Source organism: Sardina pilchardus, chromosome 11 (genome assembly GCF_963854185.1).
Source record: "Sardina pilchardus chromosome 11, fSarPil1.1, whole genome shotgun sequence".
Taxonomy (NCBI): domain Eukaryota; kingdom Metazoa; phylum Chordata; class Actinopteri; order Clupeiformes; family Clupeidae; genus Sardina; species Sardina pilchardus.
This window is the reverse complement of record NC_085004.1, coordinates 30,355,504-30,368,356: the sequence shown is the minus strand read 5'-3', so window position 1 is coordinate 30,368,356 and position 12,853 is coordinate 30,355,504. Positions and strand designations below refer to the sequence as shown.

At 44.1% G+C, this 12,853-nt stretch overlaps 1 protein-coding gene across 1 annotated transcript in view; it reads right to left on the bottom strand.

Annotated features, from left to right (window-relative positions):
- Positions 1-5,912: 5,912 nt before the first annotated feature.
- The window catches only part of phlpp2 (PH domain and leucine rich repeat protein phosphatase 2), a 41,721-nt gene continuing 34,780 nt past the window's right edge, over positions 5,913-12,853 (bottom strand). The window contains exons 15-19 of the mRNA XM_062549237.1: positions 12,396-12,526; positions 12,163-12,276; positions 11,439-11,633; positions 9,447-9,678; positions 5,913-8,827 (exon numbers count right to left, since the gene is read on the bottom strand). Coding sequence (XP_062405221.1) covers positions 7,508-8,827; positions 9,447-9,678; positions 11,439-11,633; positions 12,163-12,276; positions 12,396-12,526 — 1,992 coding nt within the window. The 3' untranslated portion in view covers positions 5,913-7,507. The remainder of the gene's footprint in view (positions 8,828-9,446; positions 9,679-11,438; positions 11,634-12,162; positions 12,277-12,395; positions 12,527-12,853) is intronic.

Here is a 12,853-nt window from a genome sequence, read left to right as displayed (position 1 = left end):
TTTTACCATTGTCACTGAAGTAAGTCTAAGCAACAGCAATTGCTTTTGTGGTTGTGAGGGGGTTTGTTTTGGTAGGGACTTCTCATCTAACCTGTTTGTCCTCTTTCTAAGTAGTATTAAACTACTCATGTTCATGTGCAATATAACACCAATCTCTCGGTTGTTTTAAAGCAGCATGCATTTTATCTAAAACTTAAAAGATTGTAAACAAGGTGACTTAAATGTTTAAATAAAACAAAATACACCCAAGAAAATATCCCATACCCAGTGGAGCATCAGTGGATCCGTCAGAATAAAGGAGTTGCCACTCAAGAAGAATCACGCCACTTAAATCATACCCAAATGCTGTCCGTCCAGTTTGTGAGGCAACCCACCACAGTCCAGCATACTGGACTCCGCTGGAGGGTGAAAAAGCCTTTTTTTTTTAAAAGAGAGAATCACATTAGAGCATGTAGGGGGGTCGCTAAAAGTATGGGAAAAGCTTTTTATGGCTACATGAAACCAAAATAGTTGTTTTGTCCCATATTTGATGTGCTACAGAAGGTGTAAATCTGCCACTGACTCAGGAAAATACCTGAAATACTGAAGAGGTAACATGCTGAATTGTTTAATCAGGCATCGTTGAAGAGATAATTAATAGAAATAAATGACACAATATCTCCAGAAAACTCATTGCAATCTATTGTAAAACTAGGCTTGGGGTGAAAAAGAATATTCAAAGCTAATAATGACTCACGTCAAAAGACTCGAGCCAAAGCTGGTTGTAGCAAGGGGTTCTCTTCAAAGTATAACAGAATACTTAAGCAAACAATATTTTAGTTTCTGATATATACTGTAGACTTTTCATTTTAGCACACACATTACGATTTCATAGCCTTTTAAAATCTAGAATAAGTGTTTGCAGTAAAAACACCGATTGGTACATTATACAGTATTGAGTTTCTTTCTGCAAAAGCTGCATATCATGAGTTTTAGGGACAAGAAATTAAGAAGGGTTGGGCTGTCATTTGGGAATGACTAGTGTGTTTAGATGATTGCATATGGCTTTCATCTTTTACCATATACAAGTGTGTGTGTGTGTCTGTGTGTGGGTACGTATGTATCTATATACAGTATTCATGCATATACATGTATGTGTGCATGAATGAATGACACCCATTTCAATATTTGCAAATTATTAAATAAGCACTATTACATTACACAAATTACATTATATTAAGCTATGAGGTCACTATGAACATAAATACAATCATATAAAAGCATCAGCACAAACTTTATTCTATTCATGACTTCAGCGCTGTTATGTAAGTAATGTGGACACCTGAATTTCACAGTATAAATTTTTATTGCTACTTGGCTGAAAAGTTAATTAAAAATACAGCTTTTCTGCTCAAACCTATTCATAGCAGCATCTCCCAAAAAGAAATACATGACCGTCCATCAGCCACTCTCAGAATCCAAAGGAGTATGATTTGAGCAGAGGAACAGAAGTGCTTCTCCTTTCCTAAATCATAAAACAAATTATTTCCTAAACCTAATCGCATCAAAATCTAACAGAACTGAAATGAATTCCGCAGTTTTCTGCATGCTAAAATATAAACATAAAAATATCATATGTTCCAAAACAATGCCTTATAAACATAAATGTTATTATCTGTACAAAGTAATCACATTTTCATATATATTTTATATTATGTGTATTCATTTATATTGGGCATGCTTCAGACATTAAATACATTAATTATTTATTAGTTTCTTAAACAAAAGATAGTATCTTGATGGGTGACGATACACCACAGAATCCCAACATTTCTATATTTTGTACTGGAGGACCTATAAATTTGCATGAAACAATGAAGTACAAAAATAAACCTCAGCTTCTTGGCATTGAGAGAAAATATTCAAGCATCTCTAGAAAAAAAAGAATATACAGAAATGACGGTGAGATGAAACTTTGGTCACATGGAAAGCAATTGGAACATCTCCTATTATGGTCTTATCAAGAGTTAACCATAAACATATGCAAATAAGTCATACAGATATGACAAACGATGGACATTTTTTTTTGCAACGGACATAACTTTTCGGTTCATGTCATTCAAAACCAAAACCCAGACACACACGCAAATGGTATACACATAACTAAGTACATCAGTACATATGAGTACACTCACACACAGTCAGTTAATGTTATCCCTCTGTGGCAGAGGACAAATTAACTTCCTCTGCATGGCAAAAACACAAACATAATGGACTTCATAAGAAATGTAGGTGCAAGTAAATACAATGTTGTATCATCTTAATGAAAAACAACTGGCACATGTGCCACCACCAATTGAAAATCCAACAATCACACAGACACAAACATTTTACATCAAAATCTTCCACTTTAATATCATATTGTACGGTACTTAGTTCTTGTTCAGTAGTTCTGTTTTCTAAAAAATTAAAGGGAATACTCCGCCACTCGATTATTGATTCTTATTAACAGTACCCTGTGTGCCACCCACAATGACATGATGTGTACTCTCCATAAATGTACTTCCCATAAATACCACCACTCCTAATATTCATGAAGCTCTTGCATGAGTAAACATTTTGGTTCAGTTCATGGTAAAGAAAGAGTGTGTCTGTAAACATAAAGTTGCCCATCATCCAGTACGTGGCCATAGTTCTGCACGTGCACTGCTCTGAGTAACACAACAAGATGAATATTTGGCTGCAAGAGCACATACAGTACAACAGCACACAGACATAAAGTGGACCTGAAGCACTGGCATGAACAACTCTTGGCTTAACTGGCAATCTAGAGCCAAACACAGAGGCAAGCAGCTCACGCACCAAGAGCGACTATGCTATGAAACAAAGGAACACTTTTCAAAGAGAGTGAACAGAAGGTGGACAACGACAGAACACAGACGTTCACAGCTCTCTCTCTCTCTCTCACACACACACACACACACACACACAGACTGACAGTTAGGGAGTGCTCAGTTTCTCTTCATTTTCAATGAATACAGAAAAAACCCTCATTTGCAGGCCACTCAAAGGCTAGCCTCTTCCATATATACACACAAGCACGCATTGAAGCCTTGAGTATGTTGCATATATCAAGTTAAGGAGCAATGTTGATCGTCCTCATGCCTCTAGAACAGTTGTGCGTCTCACAATGGTGAATATTCCCCTCATGCCCACTAGGCAAAGAGATAAGCACAAGTTATGTCCATTCACCACTGCCCCTGCATGAAGGAGAAAAGCCAGATCCTCCTCAGTGAAGTGGGAAAGGTCATTTGTGTGAATGTCGTTAGACTCCTGCTCTAAGGTTCTGTCTGTTTTGGCAAATTGTCCTCCTCTGGAGTGCCAACATGGTTGACTGTGGGGTGTGGATTCAGAGGACCAAAGTGTGCGTCTGTAGTGTTTGGCATGCGTCTTAGTACGGGGTCTCCAGGTCCAGGTAAAGTGAGATTATTTTACTACCAAAGCCCCGAGTTGACTTCCTAGAATTCTGGCACTCATACGCATAAGTGGTATGTGTCGGTGTTCTGGCACGTCACTGTCAAAATGCCATCCCAACTGGACTATGTAAAATGAGCCCCCGAATTTAGAGACACATGTGAAAGACAAACTTGAATCACATGGGCATCAACTCATTCGCCAACATTGCCTAATAAATACTGTATATTCTTCAGTAATCTACTTTCTCTTAGAGAAGAATGAATGTGTTTGACCAAGACAGGCCACAACAATCACAACAACTCAAAACCTATGAGTTTCCTGTGCATTTTAACAAATAGCTAATATGTGATATCATACTCAAATATATTAATATCTATATAGAGTTCTTTTAACTATGTACAAAGTGCTTTGACAGTGTAAGATTCGTTCAAACAAATTCCTCAATACACATCCAGAAACGAATTAGTGATCTGAGTAACATAGATCTTTATGCAGATGTAGTTGTAATATGTAGTGAAAACAAAACAGTCTCTCTACTCATATGATATGAACTGTCTATATGTTCAACAGGTCCATAAGATTATTTTAATTGAAAATTACCTACTGAAGCCAAGAGTCAAAAATAAGACAAACTGTTTTAAAGGGAAGCTACGCATTCCAAACATATGCAGATCAATAATCTTTTTCAGGAAATTCTCTGACACAGTAGTGGTCAAGCACATAGGTCCTCTCACCATAAACGAATACTGACTTTTCAACTGTGCTTCATATTTTTGGCCTCAACCAAATCAGGCAAAGAGTAAAAGAATGCACTAATGGGGAAGGGAATGAAATGAAACATTTGGATCCTCATTAGCAGTAAAGGAGAACGTGGGGGAGGTCTTATCCCTATCCAACTACCAGCTACAACAGCCACTGGCTCAAGCTCACAGTACCTTTCATAAATGCCTTCAACTACTTCCTCCATACAACATACTGTACGCACAGACAGACAGACAGACAGACACACACACACACACACACACACACACACACACACGCGCGCACGCACGCACTCAAATGCATGCACACACGCACACAGACACACACACACACAACCCAACACTACAATCCCTGGGACAGGGGCCTCTAGGGTCACACGCTACTTACAGCTCCATTCTAAAGACTCCACAATACAGACACAGACTTGTGTCTCTGAGCTAAGCAACCCATGTCCCCATTCCCCAATAAAGATTTCCAGTAAAATAAACAGTCTTAATGGTAGGACTGGATTTCCATGTGAATGTTTTGATGTATTGAAATATTTTGGCACATATTTGAATGACAAACAATTGCTGAGCAACACCAAATTCATTTATGGCCTCTGCTCTCAACTTAAAAAAATATGAGCAAATTGCTGAATGCTAGCATGTCTATCAGGTCATCCCAGACAAGACACTGATACAGCAGAGTCACATTACAGTACTTGGTGAGGAGCTCCCACCCACGCAGCTTCACAATGCTGTAAATTCAAATTCATCATCTTTTGTTTAAATGGTACAAAAGCTCTCACTCCTTTAAAAGGGAATTGTCTATGAGGGGTATAAGGTATCCTTTCTTATACTTGACCAGGGAGACATAGAGAATTAGGAGCTTCAGTGTTCTCTCTACAAAAGCCTGTAAATAGATATAGCCGATATATATATTTTGTTTTGAAATAGATACTTCCAGAAAATAAAATAAAAAAATGAATTCACTCTGCAAACACTAATAATTCAATTGCTGCACGTATTTGTTGCATTCCTGTGAAGTACAATAAATAAATATATTTCTATTTTGTCCATATAATTTCTTGACATTTCTTATATGAGTATCTATAATTAAATTACATTATTAATATTGAATATCATATCTCTATTACATTAACCAACAAAAATAAGCCTCATTAGCTCCATACTTCCAGACTCATAGGTCGAGCTAACAAAATAGCTTTCATTCCAAACCTTCAGATAAACCACACTTATTCATGTGCATCTGTTCTCTCTGGTTTGGCCTCAAGAAAACCTGATATAGGATTTCTGTACGCAACAAGATGAGGGTCCTGTACCCTCCAAACCAGGACAACGTAAACAGAGATGTTCCACACCGGATGGGAATTCAAATTCATGTCTGACTAACGGAGGAGGAGGCCAAGTGGCGGAGGAGCTGAGTCGGGCATGACTAGCGGTGGAAGGGAGAGCACAGGCTGCCCTTCTCACGTCTCACCACCAGATGTCCCCTCAACCCAAAGCTAAACGAGGCGTTTCACCTTGTCAAAGCAATGGTGCAGCCAAGTCTGAAATCTGCTCCTTTGTCAGCGAGAGCACATGGGGGGGGGGGGAACAAAAGCATAAGAGATATCCACTGCAGACGCTGGCGAGTGGCTACTGCAGACCAGCACACCAGCGCTCACCTACTGTAACGTTCCAAATCAGCCCCACCTGGTCTTTTCAACTGAGAAGCGGAGCGCCAGACAGACACATTATAGCATGTGTCAAAGGAGATACATGTAGGGCTATTCTGAAATGGATGGGCATGGCAGAGGATCCACACACACACTCAGGCACGGTCACAGACATAGGACATTACAGTATACATTACACTATGTGTCACTTCTTTTCTTAACACTGGCGTATCAAAAACCACTTTGCCTCAGTTTATACACAGGGCTAATTATTGTATTCTCGTGTTGGACAATTGAATTTACAGAGAGGTGGAAATATCCGGGTTTAGTCCTCAGAACAGTAATACACTGGTTCATCAGAGAGTTCGACTAAAGTTTAGTCTAAATGGAGTGAAGTGTTTACAACCCATTTTTGTTGGCATTACTCTTTCGCTCTTCAGCAAATGGCACACTTTTATAACTTCAAGTACTCAAGTTGAAAAGTTTTCTCTGAGCAGCGAAGGTCATTTCAAAAGTTCATCTTCACGATGCCTTGACTGATATCGGCATGTTCAATTCCATCACTGTGTTATTTCACATTGTGGGAGTGGGAGTGAAGCACACATCCTGCACTCCATCCTCTCACTTCCCCTCTTCCTACTCTGGCCTGCCTGGCGAGATACTGGGAGTTGTAGTTTTTTTTCCCTTCACCCAGCCCAGCTTGAAGGTGATGCACTCTTTGTGAGAGACTCTCCCCCTGTGTGACAGAAAACAGCTCCGCAATGGACACCAGGGAAAAGGCCCGGGCATAATTGTGTCTGAAAGCTCTGTCAACAGTCTGGAGATGACAAATACTGTCTGACAAACACCATTTTTAATCCAATGAAAAGTGTTGTTTTCATCTCTTTTGGAAAGAAATCCACAAGCAGGTAGCCCTCTTTTTCAGAACTGCCTTTCTCCTTCGGGCGTCGACTGCAGCAGACATTTTGGCAGGTCGCTCCAGGTTCAAGGCCGTCCACTGTGCAGTAGGATGAGTCAGGTTTGGAGAGAGAGAGAGAGAGAGAGAGAGAGAGAGAGAGTGAAAAGAGAGAAGGAAAGAAGCTGTGATGGTGGTCCAGTGAAGTCCTCCGACAGATGTCATTACTGACCGAGAGCCAAAGTAGTCCCCCAGAACCAGGTAATTTACAGTAGGCACTTTTTTCACCTTTTGGTCATAGGATGGCCCTTGAAACTTTCTCATGGGGAGGCTTTCTAGGATGATAAGGCTAGAGATCAAAAAGCCTGCCTTGAGCGTGACCTTGATAATAAAGGGCTAAGCTAGCATATGAGATCAACACTGTTCTACATATGAGGTATTCCAGCTCAGGCGGAGGGGATGAACCTTGCTTCAAGACCTCGTTTCATTGGTCCTGATACTCCTTGCCTGACCAGTCCACGAGACCTATCCACCTGCTCGGCTTCCACGGATAGACTACCATCTAGCGCTCAGGGCAGATGGCACGCTATCGGGTTAGTGCACTTGGGACTCCACACACAATGACAGGGCTGAATGGATACAGGAACTGGAATATCCCACAGGTACCATAGAGGGCCTCGCCTTTTCCTCTTGGCATGGCACTACCTCAGAGAGATGCCCCTGCACCACAGCTGTCACAGGGCTGTGTCGTAGACCTCCTGCTGGAGGCTGGAGACTGGCAGACCGGGGACTGTCGTCTGAGGGTGATCCCAGTCTGGGTCTCTAGCGGAGGGGGGAGTGGAGGGAGGCGGAGGCCCTGGGACGACCTGGCTCTGGATCCTCAGCTGCTCCCGAACGTCCTGCTCCAGACAAGGAGGCACCACAAGCTGGTCTTCCGGGTCCTGTTGTGCAGGAGCGGCGAAATAACCAGACTTCTTCTTGGGAGCCTCTAAGGCCACCTCAATGAGATTGTGGCTGTCCTCGGGGACCACGACGGAGCCGTTGGACAGCTTCTTGCCGAAGAGGCTCGAGGTGGAGGGGGACTTCTTCAGGTCGGTGATCTCCCGGCCGCAGACGGCCAGCAGGCACCCGTTGGTCGTCGACACCACCACGCTGTTCTGACGCCGCACCTTCCCGTTGGGGTAGTCGGAATGCCGGTGGTCTTTCTCGTTGGGGCTCTCGGGGGCCCCGGAGCGGATTTGGAAGGCACAGCAGTGGATGTCGACCTCCACCTCCAACTTGCTGCCGTTGGAGATGACGCCCTCGAGCGGGGTCTCGTCGTCGCTGTCCAGCCCGTTGTCGGACTGGTTGCTGGAGAAGGTGGCGCAGGACGGCTGGCGCTGGAACAAGGCGGGATGGGCCCCCCCGGGCCCCGGGCCGACTCCTAGGGGTCCCCCTGGGCCTCCGGTGCCCGTGGTGGCGCTCGTGATCACGGTCGGGTGCAGGCTGCAGCGACGCTCGGGCCGAGCCGCGGGATTGGACGGGTGCTCGTCGGAGGCCGTGGAACCCGCCTCGCTGCCCACCTCCGAGGCCGACGTCTCGCTGCTGAACTCCGAGGCGATGCCACTGCTGGAGGACGGGGTGGCGGGGTCGCCCGTGGGGGGCACGGAGATCGGGATGGGAGTTGGCAACGGGGTGGGCACGGGTCCTTTACCCTCAGGGGCGGGCGCGGAGGAGGCGGCGGTGGTGGTGGTCAGCGGTGGCTCGCAGGTGCAGCTGTCCTCCCCGATGTGCAGGGCCACCACCACCGCCCCGACGTTGTCGCGGCAACCGTAGCTCTGCGCCAGCGTGCAGAGCTTCTTGGCGGCGGCGCGGGGGTCCCGGACGGCCTGCACGGTGCGCACCGCCTCCTGGTAGGACACCTTCTGGAAGAGCGCCCGGTTGCCCAGGATCAGGAACTCGTCCTGCGAGCACAAGGGCTCCGTGCGCACCCAGGGCTTGGGGAGCACCCACGGAGACAGGTAGGAACAGCCCAGCAGACGGGAGCAGCATGTCACACCACTCACTTTAATGTCCTGCAACAGCAAGAGGACGCAGGTCAGTCGCAGAGGTCAGAACAGTCACGTGAAGCAGAGTCTCACTTCAGGAGTCTAAAGGTAAAGTCTGTAATTCTAGTGAAAGGTTGCTGTTGTTTTCAGATTACACCTGTTTTGTTTTTTTGTTGGTGCAGTAATGTGCTGCCTGGAACAGCTGACTCACCCTGAGCCACTCTACTTGTTTATCATTTACAGAGCCAGAACCATGTATAAACACTAGAGTTGTTTTTTTGAGCACACACTTAGAATGGACAGTTAGAGTCTCTAAGAGGTCTTTGAGGAGAATGTGACTAAATTGGACAACAAGCATTACATTAGATTCAACTCTATTGTCATTGTGCAGAGACGGTACAAGTACAAAGACAACAATATGCAGCAGATAACAAAATGCACTGGATCAGATTCATGAAGCTGTGCCTGAGTGTACCGTCACACCGGTGTGTTTGGAATGTTGGAAAATGAACATTCTAAAGAATGTCTGGGTTCATTGAATTCTACATAGAATTTTAGAACGTTGAATTGTTGCAGAATGGAATCTTGTGTTAGAATGTTCAAAACCCACCCTTTTAAAGGTTAAGAGGCAGCCTAGAGAGCCTACCTCTGTGATGATGGCCTTGGCGGCTTTGACACGCTCCATCTCCTCTGTGCTCTGCTCCAGGCTGAAGACTTTTGACAGGTGCAGCGGTTGCCCGTCGCGGCACAGGACCGCCTGGCACGTGCCCACGTTGGCCACCGTCAGGAAGAAGTAGCCGCCGGGCTCCGAGGACTCGTGGTGGATGTAGCACAGCAGCGCAGAGGCACCCAGCTTCTGTCCAGCCACTCCCAACTTCCTGCAGAACAGCCACAATCAAAGGCAATCAGACCTTTTATTTAGCCTCACTGACACCAGGCTAGTGCTCAAGTCTCCGCTGAGATTGAGATGGATCTGGGGATGGTGCATTCACTTCTGACATCCAAGGGGCATGACCAGCAGTGACCTTAAACTGAAATAGGTACATTAAAGTCTTACTGAATCTTTTTGGAAGTACAGCAAACACATCTTTCTTGTGACAAAGGTTTGCACTTGTTTACTCAAAAGAAGACACAAATACTGATGTCATCCGTGCAGCCATTTGTTATATTCACAGTGAACCTAACTGTACTCCCCTGTCTGTCCCAGCATTGGTTCCTGGGTTTTCTCTGATTTTGGAAACCGCTGGGAATTAAAGGATTGCCAGACGGATCAAGAGAGCAAATTCAAAACATATTCACAGATATGTCTGAGTTCACCCCGGCTACAAAACTCCTTCCCACATCATATATGTGGTTGACAGTCCAGAACATCCTAAAGCTTTAAAGATTGAGTCTGAGAAAAAGTTGCCTATTACCAGTCAAATTACATCTACATGTTGCAGGCTCCTGGAGCGAACTGTTGATGGGTAGGAATATTTCCATAGTTTGGACTACTAAGCCGTTATGTTGTTACAGAGCTCAGTCTTGTGTTTGAAGTCCAGAATTGTTTTTTTTGGAGCACACACAGATCACACAGCCAGAGGACCGTGATAATGACAGGATGAAACAATGATGTTCCAGTCAGTTTGTAACTAACATGACTGAATTGGATAACTGAGATTCGACAATATGACAAGACAGTTCTCTAGTTTTAACAGCTATGTAGACAATGCCCATTTAAATATTTCATGGGTTTTCAGTGATTTTGGAAACCGCTGTGAATTGAAGAATTGAAGATCTGCAGGGTAAATTCAAATGTGTCACCCAAACTATAATTTACGGTCTCTCAAAAAAAACTGTTGCAAGTATAAGATTCCTTCCTGCATCATGTATGTGGTTGACAAGTAAAAGCTGTACAAGTTGACTCTGTGAATCCCCTCCTTCCTTACTTCTGAAGCCACCTGTTGATTGGTTGGAATTTTTCAAAGCTATATAGCACCCACCAACGTAATAATCCTGACAACATGATCATTTCCTTTAATAATTATTAAGTTTGCAGGAAGTTATTATGTTGGTGTGTCATCACATTAACCGTCTACCATGTGATAAACCACTGACTTAGTGAAATTATATCTGTGTTTCATCAGTTGTAAGGGTATAGTCATCAAGAATAGTCACCATCTCAGCCATCTAATTGCACTGATATGGTCATATGAACGTCCAAACCTAGTCCAAGGCCATTTAAAGCGGGCCAGGATACTTTGTGCAATGAAGGTCAATTAAAGTTCATGTGAACTTACTGCAAGATACTACACAGAAGCATAAAACATTTTATGGGACAGATAGCAAGTTTGTCAAGACAGATGACAGCAAATCTTTAAATCATAAAGCTGCACACGTCACAACACATGTTTAACATGCTGTTATGGTACAATTTAAATGTACAATTTGCAATTTCCTTTAAAATGGAAAATTCCTACCAAACATCTTGAATGACTTATCATTAAATGCAATATAAAACATGGGACACTATGACAAATTGGGTGAAGAAGGGTGCAATGTGTTTCAGCTCTAGAATATTTAGTTGGAACTGAATCTAAAAGTTGTATGCTTTTCTCAGGCAATAAAGAGAATACGAAAATGGCAGAGTGGGAAATACCTGTGTGATGTCAGGAAAGTATTGCTCATGTAGACGCTGTCCATGCTAGAATGCTGTAGTTCCTCTGTCAGCACATCTCCCATGGTGCACTGCAGGAGACGAGGCACTTCCTCATTACGGTCCCCATCAAAGATCCCATAAGCTGCCTCTACGCTGTCTCCAAAGCGATCAACCGCCAGCACCGACACACACAACCTGACGTTTGGGAAAGGAGGGACATTTTTTCCACTGCTCATTGACAGGACCATTTGAAAATATGTATGCAATATATATCCAGAGTGTGTCTGTGTGTGTGTGTGCATCCTCCATGGTCATGAGCTGGCCCCAGAGGGTGGGAGAGGAGTGTTATGAGATACTGCTCAATGTGAGGGTCATGACCCCCACCTGTGCAGCCTATCACACAGGACTCTCATTAAAGTTGCAGTGGGCAGGGCTATTACATCTACAGGAAGTACTCAACTTTTAAACAGGATCCACTGTCAGGGGCCCACTGACCTCAGGCCACCAGCAGCAGCCATTCACATATTCAAATCCCTCCCTGTGCCTCTCCTCACACACACACACACACACACACAGACACACACACACAGACACACACAGACACACACACACACACACAGACACACACACACACACACACACACACACACACACACACACACACACACACACACATACACACACACACACACACACACACACACACACACACAGATCTCCTCACTTGTTTCGCTGGCCACTCATCTCTGCATAGCCGTGGTCCCACAGTGTTGAAGTGCCTGGGGTGTCCCCTGTAGTCATAGAGGGCTTCTGATCCAGCTTCAGGGTGGTGATGTGACTGATAAAAGGACAAAGCATGAAACAAAGCGGCTCGACACTATGTGATGTCCTTGTAATGTGTGTGTGTGAACGTGTGTGCGTGTGTGTGTGTGTGTGTGTGTGTGTGTGGTAACATACCTGAATAAGTTGAGTGTTTTGTGCTCTAGAATGAGGCTACTGTTGCCGGTCAGGTCCAGTTCTTGTAGTGTGGCCGGTAAGGATTCCGGCAGCAGGATTTCAGTCAGGTCATTGCAACTCACATCAACCAACTACATCAGAAATAGAAAAGGATGGATAAACATATGCACATGAACATACAGTAAAACACACACACACACACACACACACACACACACACACACACACACACACACACACACACACACACACACACACACACACACACACACACACACACACACACACACACACACACACACATACACATACACACACTCTTTCTCAGTCACTTTCACTCTAAAACACAACCATTTCCCAACTATTAGCCGCAGCTTATGCATTGATTTTGCCAAATTTCCTCAGCTATGACCTTAATAAACGGGGACAGTTAATATGGTACTAATATGGTTTTGATT